Here is a 17327-nt window from a genome sequence, read left to right on the forward strand (position 1 = left end):
ATTTAGGGCCGGCAGGCGGGTCTAGAATAGATTCCCTAACGGGTCCTGACTTTTCAACAACAGAGGCGAAAACTTACTCTTTCAAGTCAAAGTCAAAGTCGGGTAGACTAAGATAGAGTTTATTTTACAGTTGTTCCAGGGGTATGGGTATAGAGTGAATTCTATTCACTCTTTATGAAGTTCCGTGCACTCCTTATATCATAAAGAAAAAAGTAAGTATGGTGCCCCGGTAGACGCGCAGACCGAGTGAGTTTCCGCCGATCCCGATCCAGATGTGCCAAAGATTGAGGACTATGAGGGTACGGTGCTATCCTTGTACTTTGTTTGTTGCACATGGCCTAATGTACACTTGCCCCCTTTTTCTCACTCTTTTGGTGGTTTGTCAATTTGAATCTATTTTCTTTATGCTACCGAAAGACGGAAAGGGGAACCGACTCGTTCCTTCCTTGCGGAGGACGAATCAAGGCCTGAAGTTGGTTCGTCGAGCAAGAGGAGAGAAGGATCAACAAGGATTTCATACCCTATGCTAGTTCTTTTTCTCTCTCCCCCAGATATGCCTTTAATAAGTCCTCCACCTATTCTCGTGTGACGACATCTATGATTGTGAAATTCAGGAATGAACAGTTGCAACAATCATGTTCAATTTCTTTTGACAGTTTTAGATTGTGGTGCTTTGTAATCAAGGGCGAGAAGGAAGTTCATGGAAAGGTAGCTCACATACCTTTCCAGGCCTAATTCTTTAATAATCACTTCAGCTCTTTCATACTTCTGACGTCGACTCATCTTGCTTGGAAGTCTTAAGAATGCAGCAAAAACTAAGGTTTCCTCTACAGTCAATTGTGGAAAAAGCACATCATCTTGTGTCACGAAACCCACCTAGCACAACATTGCTCAATTCGGTATGGAAGTTAATACAAAATCATGTACATTGAAAGAAAGACTTTTATATATTCTTGGTTTTAAGGCAATAGAAAGAGAGAAGGAAAAAAGAATTATTGATGGATAGGTAATATACCTCCTATTGATAGCTGTATTATATGGGATGTCATTGTATGTGACAGTTCCTCTGACATTTTCTTGCAATCTTCCTCCCAATATCTTTAACAAGGTTGTTTTCCCACTGCCAGAAGGCCCCATTAAGGCAAGAATTTCACCCTTCCTGTTATACCCTTGAGTATCTGCTTGTAATTGTCATGCTCAAACTGGGAAGCTACCTTTGATACAACTGCCTTGACAGGATTGTTGGAGGAAGCTTGGCTAATCTTCACCTTGTACTCAACATCCGCGAACTGCATTCAAAGACCATTTAAATGGCAGAAGCCAAAACTCTGAAACATATATCAACAATTTGATTCTTTGAAACACTTCTGAGAAATGAAAGATTGGTTAGAGAAAAAAAAAGTACCTTGAGAAATATGGGGAGGGGTTGATCTTTATCAGCAATTGATGTATCATCCTCTACCTCTATATCAATTTCAGAGCTTCTGTTTCTGAGGTAAGCTTGAGACATGAACTCTATGTTATGGCCAAAGCCATTGCTTCCAGCAATCTGCATGGAGCCAACAGCTGGAGGGGACAATGAAAAATCCTCAATTTCATCTTGTCTAAGATGCTCCATTGTGTCATGAACTGCAAGTTAAGCGTTGCTCTATCCTGTTTAATGGTGTTGGACAAAGTTCATTGTTATATATGGTGGATAAGATAGACATAACCAAAACTCTGCCTAAATCTTGAAACTGTTGAGCCACATGCTTTCTATGGGAAACTATAGACTCTTTCTAATTGTGAATTTCTAGTTATCACACGCACTTGGTGCGCTTGACTTTCTTCAAAATTCTTTTTTAACCAAGTGTTCAAATGACACTGTTTGGGGTATTCTAACTCAGCAACGACGTACTAGCTGTTAATACATAATTAACTAAATCAAAGTGTTCCCTCTCTGATATCTAAGTTTTTTAGATGAGACGGTTCACACAATTCACCATAGTAGAGCAGGCAGAGGTCCAGGATTCGAGTCTTGCCGCCACTTATTAACAGTGGAGGTAGGAGATCCAGTTAACGAAAAGGCTAGGNAAAGAAAGCCGATTGATACCTTAGCTTTGAACCAGCTTCTTCAATCCTGCTGCTCTTCTCCCTCTATATAGCGCGGGTAGCTTGCTTCCAAGCCACTGGCCGGAACCAGATAAGGAACAAGAGAGAGAAGCAGCTCAATTTCAAAGGTTAGGCGCGATAGCCACTCGTGCAGAAGGAGATGTTTGGGAGAAAAGCCCCGTCTCATGGTGCTTTTGTTAGGAGTTCCCCCTCTCCGGTATATTTTACTGTGGCAACCCTGATGGAAAAGATTGTTGGCCCCCTCTCTGCTGGTTCTCTCAGACTAGCATCAACTGATGTTAAGGTTAACCCAATAGTCAGGTTTCATTACTTCCGAAATCCTGGTGATGGATGTGGAGAGGTGTGTGAACAGAAAGATTCATGATGTACAACAAAGCCGCTCCATGTAGGAATTCAAGTACCAACAAGAGTTTGGTCCTATATATTTCGGGTATGTTGGACCTTCATTGCCTGCTGATCTATCCAATGATTTTCTGATGGGATAGTTCTGTCGTTGTGACCACAATATCGCATTACCATGGCGGCTGCCTTGTTGGGAAAGTGGTTGATAGGAACTTAAGACTGGGGCACTCAGAGTTGTTGATGGTTCAACCTTTACTGTGTCACCGGGCACCAATCCGCAGGCTACTCTGTTGATGCTTGGCCGCTAAGTGCTTAAATATGCGTTGGATATTGCACAGAAGTGCGATTGCGACTAATCGGGAGCTTGCGTATGTAAACGAAAGAGTAGACATCCCCCTTGATAACTGAATGCAAGCGAGGCTGGACCTAGATTCGCGTATGTAAGTGAAAACGAAAAGAAAGGAGTTCCCCTTCCCCTTCTCCTTTCTTGTCTAGAAAGGGGAAGAGGAGCTCAAACAAGGTTCAAAGATCCCCTCCCCAAAGTATGGTTTAAAGAAAGCCTTTCGGGTTAGTGAGGAACATGATAGTGAAAGAGAGAAGAAAGGAAATCAGTTTATGGCGGCTTACCTTCGTACATTCAAGAACAGTTGTGACTCCTTGGCATCTATCAATGCACCGGTGTCCCAATCTGATATGTTTACATTCCTTCTTGCTGGCCTGCCTTCGGACTATGAAAGCTTTGTCACTACGGCGAAGCTTCAACGACCAAAACCAACTATGGCTGAGCTTCGGTCTAGCTTGTTGTTACATGAGTCTTGCCTTCAGCAGATGCATCCTATTACTATATTGATGATCTTGTATACTAACCGAGTCCGCACTCGCCCGAGAACACGTACGTCCTCCCTGTAATTATCTTGTCTTTGTTATGGTTTCAGGGCCTACGTCTACCCGTATGGAGCCACCATCATTCGCAAGGCTTGCTTTACATTGGACCCGATGTTGAGCCTCTCATAGCCTAGTACCGGTGAACTAGGCAAGCGACCCTGCAAGGCAGCCAGCCTTTCTGCAAAATCAATGTCCGCCTCGCCGCTGCTTTCGGGTGATTGGAGAATAGCTGTAAGGAATACTAAACGAAAGTATGCAGCGAGGCAAAGCCGATTGAGAATATGACGGTTAGCCCCTCGGCGCTTGGGAGGCATCCTATTTAATAAAGATTCTTCCTCTAGTCGAATAGAGTATTAGTCCGCTCCATTATATTCCCCATTATTTCACTTTCTCGCTATTCGAAATATCATAAGAGAAGAAAGCTGGCAGGTTGGATCCTAGGGTAGATTCCTGCTGTTGAATGATCGACTAGCTTCCTCTTTAGTTCTTTGAATCAAACGTTGAATGAAATCGATTCTTTTTTAGATATCAAAATCTAAATCGGATAGGATAGATGGATGGATCTATCTTTCTATTCATATATATTACTAATCAAAATGGATTTTTATAGTGTTGTAGCGTAGCAAGAAGCCCCAAATCCTTGATTTGGCCAGGAAAGACTGCACTGCTTTGGGCCCAGGAAGCGAAGGGAATGAGCTCGGCTGCTTTTCCTCCACACTTCTTTTTCTCCGTGCCCGTTCCGCATGCGCTTCGCGCGCCATTGGCGCTTTGCTCTCCTCTTATTCTTCATTGGACGGTTCGGATGGACTTCGCCGTTCTTTCCCAACTAAAATCGAAAGGGCTGTATCACATCGAGATGTCGATTCGTTTTCCGCCCCCAATGAGATGGGGAATTTGTAACCCCCTATTTAGACTTTTGGACCCTTCATCTTTCTGAATCGAGACCCGGCCCGGCTCGCGTCGTTCCAACAACCGGCGGGGAGCACCTCAGTATACGATCGCGCGCAGTAACTGGGAGTCCTATTACACCTAAGGCCAACTTCAATTCACCAAACCAAGGTTCATCTCGTGTAGTCATTGTGGACTCGTACAAGGATATTGAGTAGACGGTTGATGTATCAGACTCGACCCTATCTTTCGTAGCATGCATTCCCATCCGTGTCGCAACTGATTCGGTAAGCTACGTGTCTAGTGCACGGAGAACTGCCTTCGGTCCCCCAAACTTACTTACTCGTGGCGACCTTCCGGCCGCCCAGCGACCTATAACGCTAGTCACTACTCCCACTGGGGCTAGGAAGTAAGCCCCACAACCCAAAGCGGCGAAGAACAAATAGAATTTGCTACAAAAGCCGGCTAACGGGGGTATTCCTGCGTATGAGAACATAGTAATGGAGAAGGTAATAGCCAAAATAGGATTCGTTTTGGCTAGAGCGCCCAAATCAGCTATATATTTGACACGGGTTTGCCGTAATGCTAAAACTATGGCGAATGCATCTATCGTCATTGATGCATAAATAAAGATACCAATTAGTAGTGATTGAATTCCTTCTATGGTTCCACATGAGAAACCAGTACGAATATAACCTACATGTCCAATTGAACTATGAGCTAGAAGTCTTTTTACTTTCGTTTGGGCCATGGCGGCCAGTGCTCCTAAGATCATAGAAGCAATGTTGCAGAAAAAGAAGATTTGTTGCAATGTAGCTCCATAAGAACCATAAATAGAAACACGTGAAATATTAGCAGAAATAGAGCTTTTAGGCGCAATAGAAAGGAATGCTGTAACCAGGGTGGGTGAACCCTCATAGATATCAGGTGCCCACATATATAGAGTCAAAAGATATATGGAGTCCGAAGGGTAGGGGGTTTTCTTCGGGGCTCGAGAGATGGAATAGATAGGGCCCCACAAGTTTTGAATTCGCCGCTGGGGAATTCACACGAAAGGGAACGAGGAATTCTCAACGAAAAAAGTGCTCTCTGAACCGAACGTGAAAGTAGTTTTCCATCAGACGGCTTTTCCTGTAACTCTACTCTCGACTTGGATTATATATCCAAAAAGGTCCGCTCTCGGCCATTCCACACGCTGCCTAGCAGAGACGTGGTTATCTGAAGTGGATTCTCTCTTTTGTAGTAGATGCCGAACCTGCTGTGCCCCATTGACTAAGAAGGGGGCGGACACAGCAGCTACATGGACCCCTTCCTTTCTGTTGTTGCCAGCGCTTTCCCGGGCCGAGCCGGAATTTTTTATTATAAAGGGCAGGCAAAGCCCGAAGGCAGCTATCCCAATAGGAAGGGCGGAACGAGGAGAGGGCCCGGCAATCATACCACGGCGGTCAAAAAAGCGTGTTCCCTTCAGATAAGACGCACCGTAGGCCATCCTCGGCCTTCTTCGTTTTCGATGAAAAAAAAATCTCGATCTCCGAAAGCGTTTTCCTTCCCCCGCCGCACCTCCCTCCCTTCGTCGAGCCTTTCCTTTAATGGTTGGGGAAAGCATTCCCTTATCTGAACTTGGTGGGCATTCTTTCCAGCCTTAGTAAAATAGGGGGTGGGTTTGGCTTGAACATAGGCTCAAACAGAATTTGAAGGGTCCTAGCTACGCCATGCGTTCAATACAAAATCTGGAAAGCTGCAGGGATGACAAAAAGAGGGCGCTTTCCTGTGTTGCACTGAAAAAAAGGACCTAAGAGACGAGCGTCTTCTCTTAGGTTTCTTCCTCCCGCGCCCGTCGCCGCCCGGCCCGCGTTAGAGGGGAAGATTAGCAAAGCGGGAAAAGAAAGAGGGAAGGGGAGCAGCATCTTATTCTCTTCGCGAGAACTTCCGGATCGTAGAAGCATTCGGAACGGGCTCCGCGTTCATTTCGTTGGCAGAAACGATCCATTCCATTCGGGGCTTCGGGGAACCCAAAAACGAAGTCTTTTGACTTGAGAATCAATGATAGATAGACAAGAGATAGATAAACAATATATATATATTTCTCACAAAAAAATTGTGAGATAAAGAGCAAATGGATCCTATCCCCTATATCGAACACTGACAGAAAGATCTTCGTCAAATACCGGACTTTGCCTTTTTTTTAGGAATTACTCATATCCAAAGCAGCTTTTCACAAGCACCCCACCCCATACAACTAGTTGGGGGGGCTGTTCGCCTTTTGAATCAAACAAAGTAAGTAGTAGGGGCTTCATAGCAACTTTCATTCTAAAGGAAAGCGAAGAACCAACCTTTAGTCAATAGGAGCCCTACTTCCCTCTTTCCGACCTCATCACTTCAATTCAAGGGCAAACCCATTTCCTAGTCACCGGGCTGAGCGCACCTTTGGTACTTCAATAGGGCGAGCTGTTTGATAGTGACTTCTTTCGTTTGGTAGGGCGACGAAAGGCTACTTCAATGACGGAAACAGCCGGAAACTCGAGAGGGTCGCCTTTGGAGAAGCGTTTGCCGGTAACCAAAGCCTCACTCTGATTATGTCGTGAGGCTGACTGAATCCAATCCATAAACCCGGAAATGAAAGGTTGTTCGTTCCCTTTCGTCAAGTAGGCATACGAACCACTTTGCCTTAGACTCTATTGGAACAAAGCAAAGAAGGAGGCGGAATGGAGAAAGGAAAGGGACAAGGGCGGTCTTGCTTGGCGCGAAGGCTGCTGGTTCGGGGGTAGAGTACAGTACTAAAGGTCCTCGGACTTCCAGGCGGCTTTTCTTTTGGGCAGCTGTTATGTTTTACCTGTACCGCTCTTCATCTATGTCAAGCTCAGAAAGGTTAGGAGAATTCTATAGAAATTTGCTCAGCGGGGACAAAAATTCAAGACCATCCACTATTTGCGGATTATTTTGTATACCCCGTAAAATGCTATGCTAGATCATCTAATTTTCAAGCATTATTTCATCACTTTGAGATTATGATTGTTTTTAAGATGAAAGAAATTTAACTTACACTTCGTGAAATGCCTATTGACCTTAATATTGTCTAACTACAATGCATTAATGGATTACTCTCTAAATTGAATGCTTTGACATGCAGCCTAATTAATCCAAAGCCATTAAATCAAAATAAACAGTAATAACAGCAAGTCAAAGTTGAATTATCAATTTACTGGAACACATTATGTCATGAAAGAGAAAATAAACTAAATAAGGAGAACTAGATTGAATAACGAACATATCAAATATCAAGGTTAATAATAACAACAACAAAAAAAATCCATTTTAGTGCTGCTAGAGTTAGGGGACAATTTAGGTTAACACACAGCAACCACAACATAACACAGAAATAAACAGTCACATATCAGCTATGTTGTGCGGACTTTCCAAAAATATTGTCGCACCAGTGTCTGATCCACCAAAAATGCACTATTTTTAGAGGATCCGACACACGCCCGTCGACATTTTAGGAGAGTCCGAACAACATAGCATATTGGTACATGTCATAAGCCTCATTACAGGAGATAGTCCAAATGGTGATCATACTCAACGTTGTAGACAACTTTTGCATTAGGTGATGCACGTGGAAATTCTGCTAGCACAACGTCCAATCCGTATGTTTTGCCAAGAGACTGAATTAGTTGCTCGGCAGTATCATCATTTATCCAGGTCTCTATCAGCATTTTCACCAGCACGGGTGACTTGGCTAACAGAAGCTTAACAAGCTGAATCCCCGGCTCTATGGCCAGATCACCTATTAGCTTAACTTCCCTGAGGCGACTAAATGTCACATCTGAGAAACCTTCCACTTCAAGACATTCCAAAGCGGGAATATAATCCTCACAACAATCACCAACCTATGAAAGATTACCAAAAATCCGTTTCTCAGAAATTATAGACGACAAAAAGTCCGCCTCTCAGAAATTATAGACGACAAAAAGTATGAAAAAAATATAGCCACTACATAAGAAAGAGAAAGAAAAGAGTCAAACGATTAAGAACCTCAATTTCCATATATTGTAAATATGGGAAACTTCTGATCAGGCAAAGAGCACATGAAACCACATCCAACGCATCAAGAAAAATATCAGAAAGGTGAAGACTTTCGACAGAGATGAGATCAAAAGTAAGCCTTGTTGGTACTCCACCTGGTCCTGCAGCAAATAACTATGAAGAAAATGCAAAAAATCAGGATGACTGAAAGCCTTAAAAATGTTAAGCATATGAAAAATGCATTACAATGTAGTGGTGAAGCACATTTACCTTGAGACTACCATCATCCAATTTAAGATGCTGGACAACAGAAAAAGACTTGAAAAACTTAGTAATATCAGTGTCCTTCCTCCACAGGAAAACGATTATGCATAAGAGAAACTTTTTCCAGAAGAGGGATATGCTTTAACCAGATACATCTTATACTGCCTGTGAATTCAAAGGATTTCAGCATTGGAGCATTAATTTCGATAACATCTGAAATTTCTGGGATTTGCAGCACCAATTGCTCAAGCAATGAACAATTAGAGATTAAACTTTCAAGCAACTTGAAAGAAATTGCAACGCAGTTTAATTCAAGGCTAATTAACCTATGAAATCCTTTGAAGGCCGGTGGAAGAAGCTCTATTAAGCAATTTTGAAGAGTCAGATGCCTCAACTGCAAACATGAGAAAAATGAAGAAGGCAATTTGTATGGTTCAATACCCCATGGAAGTCTAAGAACAAGATGTTGAATGCCATTCCTAGAAAGGAAATATATCAAGTTGTCAAATGTAGGACAGGGTATTAGATAAGGATCAAAGTTGAGGGTGAACTTAGTAATTGGTCCTGAATGAAGGGTCAAAAGGTGGTTGACAATGTTTGTAAATGTAGTTGCAAGAAGTATTGGCTTCTCCGAAGTTCTATAAGCTTGTTCATTAAGGGTTAACTCTGGAAGTTTGCACCAGTTATATCTCCATTTCTTCGATAAGATGCTTGTCCTCACAGCATCTTGTAAAGGTAAACGAATTAGAATCTCATCAATTAAATTCCCTGGTAGGTTGCTAAGTATATCCAGAGATACACGTTGACTACTACGCTTTTTGTCCTTAGGAGACGTCATAAAAAAGTAAACACCAATAAAAACCTGCAGAAAATAAACAACAATACCATCAGGATTCACATTGTAAAATCGACATGCTACAACTGAAAGAGGAGAAGACAGTTTGCTTTCTAATTGAAAACTCTAATATGTCTCCTCTTAACACCTATGAACTATTTGTATAAATTATTCAAAAGGGAAAACCAAAAGAGCAAAAACAAGAAACACATGTTCTTTCGCGGGTAATAAGCTCTATAAACTGCTGAACATCTACAACAAGAAGATTTTAAAAGAAATACTCCAATCTAATTTTTGGCACCTTTCAAACACAAAAATCAGCTTACTAGATGCTTCACAGCTTTGGCTAGATTAGGCATCAAACAAATCTAGAAAACGCATGCACATACCCAACATCTAAAACAATATTTAAAGAAAGACGATGAACCCTTTTACATAGACTAACATTAATCGAAAAGGGAAAAGAGATGATTAAAAAGAAAACATGGAAGCACTTGAAGCATACCCAGAAGCCAGAATTGTGATTGTTGATTTTGATTGGTGGAGTTCCAGAGAAGATGTTTGTAGGAGGTTTGCACACATTTCTGGAGATGTTGTTGAAGAATGTAAAAAGTTGATGCAAAGGGGCTCGGTAGAGGAGTACCTAGAGAAGTATGAAGAACTGAGATCCCAGATGTTGATCCAGAATCCTTTCCTCAGTGATGCCCGTTTCATATTATGTCAAGGTGTTTAGACCAGCAAGTCTACAGCAAGAAATTGAGCAAGCTACGTGCAGGAGAGAGCTATAGAAGCTACCGTGAAGAGATCTACGTTCACATCTACACCAACACGCATGGCAGGAGCTCATACAGTCTAAGAATGGTAAGGTGCTTCAGCCAATCCTAAGGTGATTCATTTCAAGGTAACACTTCTTCTCAAGAAGCTCATGCTTATAAAAGGGCCATTACTTGTGTTATAATTGTGAAAATACCTATATTTTAGAGCACCAGTGCACAAATAAGCAGCTGAATTACTTAACAGAAAGTAAGACCTTTAATTTTCGGCCCATTGGTATAGGGATAGGACGAAGAGAGATTTTCGTCGTTTGTGGATCACTCGGATAAACGCAGTAAGTCTGTATTACAACTGAGAACGAACAGCAGGAAGGAGATGTGAAAACTTATGAGATTGAGGAGGAACAAGGGGATCAGAGTCAGGAGGAACTGCCTTCAAGTGAGGCCATATATATATATGTCCTCAAGAAGGTGATAAGCAGCAAATCTACTTGTTCATGATCAGTTAACGTAGCTGGATTTCTGAAAGTTTATGCGAATACCTTTTGAGAACCAAAAAACTCTCACTTCCATGATTGTATAATCGCAAAATTTCTTTTTAGAACTACGAGTTGGACCTGCTAGCTTGAGACCATACACTACAACCACTTTCAGAAGGAAGAGATATGCTTCAGAATGGCATTACACAGCATAGTCATTAATCTTTTTCTTGAATAGCACTACTAGTTTGGGAAAAAGAATGGAATATGAAGATTCTGTGTGGATTATAAAGTCCTTAAGGAGATTAATATGAAAGACAAGTACCCCATTCCCTTAGTTGATGACCTGCTAGATGAGCTACATGGTTTTACAATCTATTCCAAGGTTGATTTGAGAGTTGGATATCACCATATCAGGATGAGACCTGAAGACATCCAAAAAGAGCTTTTGGCACTAATGCTGGACAATATGAACTTAAGGTCGTGCTTTTTAGCTTGACCAATGCGTCACCTACATTTCAAGCGATGAAACATATCTTGCCGTCCTTCCTAACGAGATTTCAGTGGCTTAGAATGAATTCATTGTTAGCAAAGACGTCTAACTTTCTCCTTTGGTCATCAAGTGGAGTACTTGGGGCACATTATCACTGCTGAAGGAGTATTTATTGATCCTAACAAGATTCAAGCAACGTTAGATTGGCCAGTCCTACGTAAATAAAAGCTCTAAGAAGATTCAAAGCTGTTACATACCGCATTTCGTACGTTAAAGTTTCGTCATAAGTTAATTGACGTAGACTCGGGAATGAGATTATTTTGAGGTTATAAGGATTTATGCTATTTATAACAAGCAATAAGTAAGTGCCGTGAAGGTTAAAGGGTAAACGAATCAAAGAAAGTGAGTTTCGTCGAAGTTTGTCAATATGGGATAGAATACGGTCCGAGCTATAATACCCGGTATTTATGGACTAGTGACATACAAGGTACCCCATAACCACGATAAGTAGGGTACATAAAGTATTTTAAAAGTGAGTAGTATTTTAAGTAATTTGAGATAATTCTTAATTATGTGGATAATTTGTTAATGGGGGAGTTAACAAGTTAATTAAGGATTAGTGGGTGATTAATTATGGCTTTGGATAAGCCTTAACGTGGCAGCCCACCATTCCAAAAATTGTGACTCTTGAATCATGATTGAAAGGTGGCATATTTAGGTAGATTATGTGGCTTAGTCATCCACTAAGTGGGCCACACCCACTAAAGGCTTCCTACAATTAGGAAGATGTTACATGCCATCTTACTACAATTAGTTTGCTTCACGTTTTCTTCCATATGAATTCATGTGTGCCTTAAAATCCAATTGAATCTCTTATGTAAAGAGAGTGGGCTGATCGTGAGTAAGTAAGAAAGCAAAACAATTCCATACCAAATATAGATAACGTTGGTTGTTGATTCTATAAAGCGTGAATTTCAAATTCTAAGAGAATCGGTTTAGGTATGTTAAGGCTAATCCTTCTTTCTTTGGCATGATCCAAACAACGATACGTAAACGTAATGTTATTTCATAAATGGTTCTACTCTTAGTAACTAAGAAGGTCTACATTATTCATTCTTGTAAAATGATATTCAAGCATGTCTAAGTATGTATCTAGTTCCATATTGAGGTATTTGATAAAGATGTTAATGTTCATAATGGTATTATATGCATCATTTACCACCGAGCTACGGCCGATTGGGCAGTTACACATTTACCACCGGGCTACGGCAGGTCGGGCGATCATGCATTTACCATCGAGCTACGGCCGGTTGGGCAGTTACACAATTACCACTGAGCTACCGTTGGTCGGGCAGTCATGCATTTACCACCGCGCTACGGCCGGTCGGGCAGTTACCACTGATCAGTTGGGCAGTTAACGTCACAAGAATGATGTAATCAGAACTATTATATTGTAGTTTTATTTATATATACGAGATGGGTCTTGTTTTATATGTTATGGCCCTCAGCGGCAAGTCAGAGGTTATAAGTTGACTCTTATCCCTCCCTAAGATAGTATCTTACTATTACGTTTCATTTCTACCTTACATACTCAGTACATTCTTCGTACTGACGTCCCTTTTCCTGGGGCGCTGTGTCTCATGCCACGCGGGTGTAGATAGAGGCGAGGTGAGGACCATCCACTGTAGGCTGCCTCCAGATATTAGCTTTTGGTTGGTGAGCTCCACTTCTTTCTGGAGTATTGCCGGGTCACCTTCTATATATGTTATTTTGCTTTATGAGGATGTATGGTTATGTTTTCTTAGAGGTTTTACAGACAGTGTCCTGTGTATAGTTTTAGGTATGACATGCCAACGGCCTTGTTGGCCCCTATGCATCTATATAAATCTTTTTGAATTAGTTATGTGAGTTAAGTTCTAATATTGTTAATTATATATATAGATGTAGCCTATCATGGCCCATGACGAGTCTTATAGTAAAGAAGGATAAGGTACGTAGCGCTCGGTTGAGTAGGCACCGGGTGCTAGTCGTGGCCCTACGATTTCGATCGTGACAAAAGCTATCGCTTCATGGCTTCAACCTCGGTATTAGCCTTGCCTGATTATAACCAAGAATCCAGAGTAGAACCAGATGCTTGTAAGTCTGGCATCGGTCCTGATGCAAAACAATAGGCCTATAGACTTCCTTAGCAAAGCACCGACACCAACATTGGAATGGATCTTTATCTGCAAAAGAGTTCCTGGTACTATACGTGCAGTGGATGAGTGGAGGTATACTGAAAATTATGGGGAATTATTTTATGAAACTATTCAAGAGCTTCCCAAAAAGTACAAGGGTGTATTTGGTATGGGGAAAATATTTTCTAGAAAATGTTTTTCAATTTTTTAATATTTAATTGGCTTAAAGGTTTATTTTCTTTAAGAACACATTTTTTTTTCTAACTAGGAAACTCCCTCAAGTCATGCCCCCTCGCCCCCATTCTCCACCCACACCTCCCCCACCCCCAACCCTTCCACACCATCACCACCCACCTGCCCCCGCCCCCAAAAGTTAGTTAATTTGTCACGTTATATTTTTTAGAAAATAAAGTTACTTTCCTCCCATTTTTTTCTACATTCAGTAAGTACAAATTAAGTGCTTAAGATATGAGAATAAAACTTTTACAAACTTTTTCATAATTAATCTTACCAATTGAGAAAAGCAAGTTTTCCTGCACCACTAAAGAGCACATGCAACTACATAATTCCAAATAAATTGTAATTTTAAAGCATAGCTTTCTGAAGGAAAATAAAAAAAAAAAAAAAAAAAAGACGACTTACAAGTGGCGGACGTGATCGGCAGCCTAGCGGCGACGGCAACGGTGACAGTAAAACGGAGGAACGAGAGTTACAGCTTACCTTTTTGGGTCAAAAAAGGGGAAAATAGTGGGCGAAATGTAACTGTTAGCGGATATATTAAGAAGATTTTCCGAAAGGCTCAAATAAATTGTTATTACAATCCTTTCAAACACTTATTTTAAATTATTAATTATTGCACTAATAGTACTTGTTATTAAATTTTAAATATATAAATTTACTTAAAGAATTAAAAGATCAAATTCTCGGTAAACATTAAGTGTTACAACCCTCATACTAATCATGCCACATAAAGGAATACAAAGGGATTTTTTCTATTATACTACTAATATTGTCTTTGAAATCTCCGAATTTACTCTTTCTAAGACAAAACTACTAGTAGTATCTCTTTATTTTTCATCAATTGTAGATTTTCATGTACAAATACCTTTTAATTTTATTCCTTTTATACAACTATTAAAGATTTTTGAAAATACTATTATTTTATTCATTTTAGTATTTATTATTCACGTAACTGTTTATTTATTAATTAATTTTAGCACCTATATTTCATAGTTATCAACGGCTTTTAATCAACTAACCCAAAACATGCTCATGTTATTGTTGTTATTGTTGGGTCGACTTCGCGATTTTTTCGATGTCTATATAATTGAAAAAGTTAAAATCAGAAAGAGGTTAAACTTTTTATAATGCTTTTCTTGTTACTTTCTTTTTCTTGGATTTTATTACTCAGTTCTTCACTCCCACATTATAAGAGCGCAAGTGTTAAACCTCTTTAATATTTCTAGTTAGAAACCTCCAAAATTTAAAAAAGGGTATTAGTATATACATTAATATATATATATATATATATATATATATATATATATATATATATATATATATATATATATATATATATTTTATACCAAAAATATGCAACGAAAGAAATTTTCCATGACTTGAGCACTTGGTCCATTTGGTGATCAAGCTGAAAGGCAGAGGCGGATGCAGTGTAGAAGCTATAGGTTTAACTGAATCTAGAGTTTTCTTTCATTCTATATTTTTTGTCTAAAAAATTATTAAATAAATACAAATAATAAAATTTGAACCCATTAAATTAGATGAGATACATATATTCACGGATATTCACGGTATTCATCAAACCGGTATTCACGGGATTTCTTTCTTGCAATGTGTTTTAGTTCTTTGCAGAATTCTTCATCAAAAACTAACTCCGGAATATATAAGTAGCAAAATCTCCACTTCTTTGATAGAACACTCGTTCTTATAGCATCACGTATAGGCATTTTCCCTAGAATACAGTATATTACATCAGTTGGCAAGTTGCTGATTATATCTTCTCGGCTTCTGCCTCTTTTAATACATGTTGGAGACATATCTTCCTGAAAATGAAAAAGCCAAGTAGCCAATGATATCAATTCATATTTTTTTGGGCTTTTGAGAAAAAATTAAATCAACAATAACAACTCAGTGAAATCCCACAAGTGGAGTCTTGGATGGTAAAGTAGAGTCTTGGAGGGTAGTATGTACGCAAACGTTACCCCTACTAGGTTGTTTTCGACAGACCCTCAGCTCAAGATTGAGAAAAAAATTAATAAAAAGAATTAAATACAATATATAATTTCCAACACAAAGGATGACTATAGGTCTTTTACATGCATTCGGTTGCTAGACTTAAAACTACCTTCAGATATATATATATTGAGTCCTTAGGGGGAAGTCGATACTTTTTGCTTTTTTTTTATGATTATAGTCGTATGAGTTGGATATATTTCTTGAAATTTAAATCTGAAACTTTTGAGAATTTCAAGAAATTTAAATCTTTTGTTGAGAAGCAAAGTGGATGTAGAATCAAAACTCTTCGGACAGATAGAGGTGGTGAGTTTATGTCAAATGAATTCAGTTCCTTCTGTGAGGAAAATGGAATACATAGAGAGCTCACAGCACCTTATACACTAGAGCAAAATGGTGTAGCCGAACGTAAGAATCGCACAATTGTCGAGATGGGCAGAAGCATGATGCAAGCTAGAGGTGTTTCAAAGTCTTTTTGGGCTGAAGCCGTTGCCACTGCTGTCTATGTGCTGAATATTTTACCCACCAAGGCAGTTCTTAATCGAACACCATATGAAGCATGGAAAGGTAACAAGCCCAAGGTAAGCCACTTACGTGTCTTTGGATGTGTAGCTTATGCTTTGGTGAATTCACAGGCTCGATGCAAGCTTGATGAAAAATCTGAAAAATGTGTCTTTGTTAGTTATAGCACACAATCTAAAGCTTATAAGCTATATAATCCAGTGAGTGGAAAAATTATAGTCAGTAGAAATGTTGTGTTTAATGAAGATGCAAGCTGGAACTTTAATTCTGGAAATGAAAATTCAAATATTCAATTGTTGCCTACTAATGATGTTGTTGATCAAGAGCATGTAGCAGATCCTTCTTCACCAGATCCATCAATTGTCTCATCAATAGAACCATCAACTTCTCCAACATTGAAAGAACCTTCAGCTAAGCCAATTCCATTAAGAAGATCAACAAGGGATAGAAAACCAAATTCCAAGTATGCTGACAGTACATCATGTACTTTCGCTTTGCTTGTTTCAGATCCTATTTGCTTTGAAGATGCTGAAAAAGAGGGTAAATGGTGCAAAGCTATGGAAGAGGAGCTATTAGCTATTCAAAAAAATCAGACTTGGGACTTCGTTAATTTGCCAGAAGGAAAGAAAGCTATTGGGCTCAAATTGGTGTTTAGAACCAAGTATCATGCAGATGGAAGCATTCAAAAACACAAGTCAAGGCTTGTCGCAAAGGGCTATTCCCAACAACAAGGTATCGACTTTGATGAAACATTTTCTCCTGTTGCCCGCTTTGAAATTGTTAGAACTTTCTTAGCTTTAGCTGCAACATTAAATTGGCCAGTGTACCAATTTGATGTTAAATCTGCCTTTTTAAACGGTGATTTGGAAGAAGAAGTTTATGTCTCACAACCTGAAGGGTTTGTAGTTAACGGCAAAGAAGATAAGGTTTACAGGTTAAAAAAGGCACTTTATGGCTTAAAGCAAGCGCCACGGGCATGGTACTTCAATATTGATTCTTATTTTCAGAAGAGTGGTTTCGAAAGGAGTAACAATGTGCCTACTCTTTATATCAAACGAGAAGGTAAAAATGATTTTTTGGCGGTATGTCTTTACGTTGATGATATAATATATATGGATTCACGTGAGTCTATTGTGGCTGAATTTAAAGATTGCATGATGAAGAATTTTGAGATGTCTGATTTAGGTCTACTGCATTATTTTCTTGATCTTGAGGTGAAACAAGAAATTGATGGCATATTTCTTTCACAAAGAAAATATGCAACAGATCTTTTGAAAAGGT

General features: G+C 39.7%; 2 protein-coding genes across 2 annotated transcripts; both read right to left on the reverse strand.

The window, feature by feature from the left end:
- Positions 5166-6292, reverse strand: LOC109235310 (NADH-ubiquinone oxidoreductase chain 2-like). Its single transcript, XM_019401367.1, has one exon. The coding sequence runs from the start codon at positions 5831-5833 to the stop codon at positions 5345-5347; it is 489 nt and encodes a 162-aa protein (XP_019256912.1). The 5' UTR covers positions 5834-6292; the 3' UTR covers positions 5166-5344.
- On the reverse strand, positions 7479-9708 carry LOC109235893 (F-box/LRR-repeat protein At4g14103-like). Its single transcript, XM_019402140.1, has 5 exons — positions 9676-9708; positions 8841-9376; positions 8521-8653; positions 8260-8424; positions 7479-8114 (listed from the first exon to the last, which is right to left on the reverse strand). Exons 1-5 carry the CDS (start codon positions 9706-9708, stop codon positions 7773-7775), a joined length of 1209 nt encoding a protein of 402 aa, XP_019257685.1. The 3' UTR covers positions 7479-7772.

The sequence above is a fragment of the Nicotiana attenuata genome, chromosome 12 (assembly GCF_001879085.1).
Source record: "Nicotiana attenuata strain UT chromosome 12, NIATTr2, whole genome shotgun sequence".
NCBI lineage: Eukaryota > Viridiplantae > Streptophyta > Magnoliopsida > Solanales > Solanaceae > Nicotiana > Nicotiana attenuata.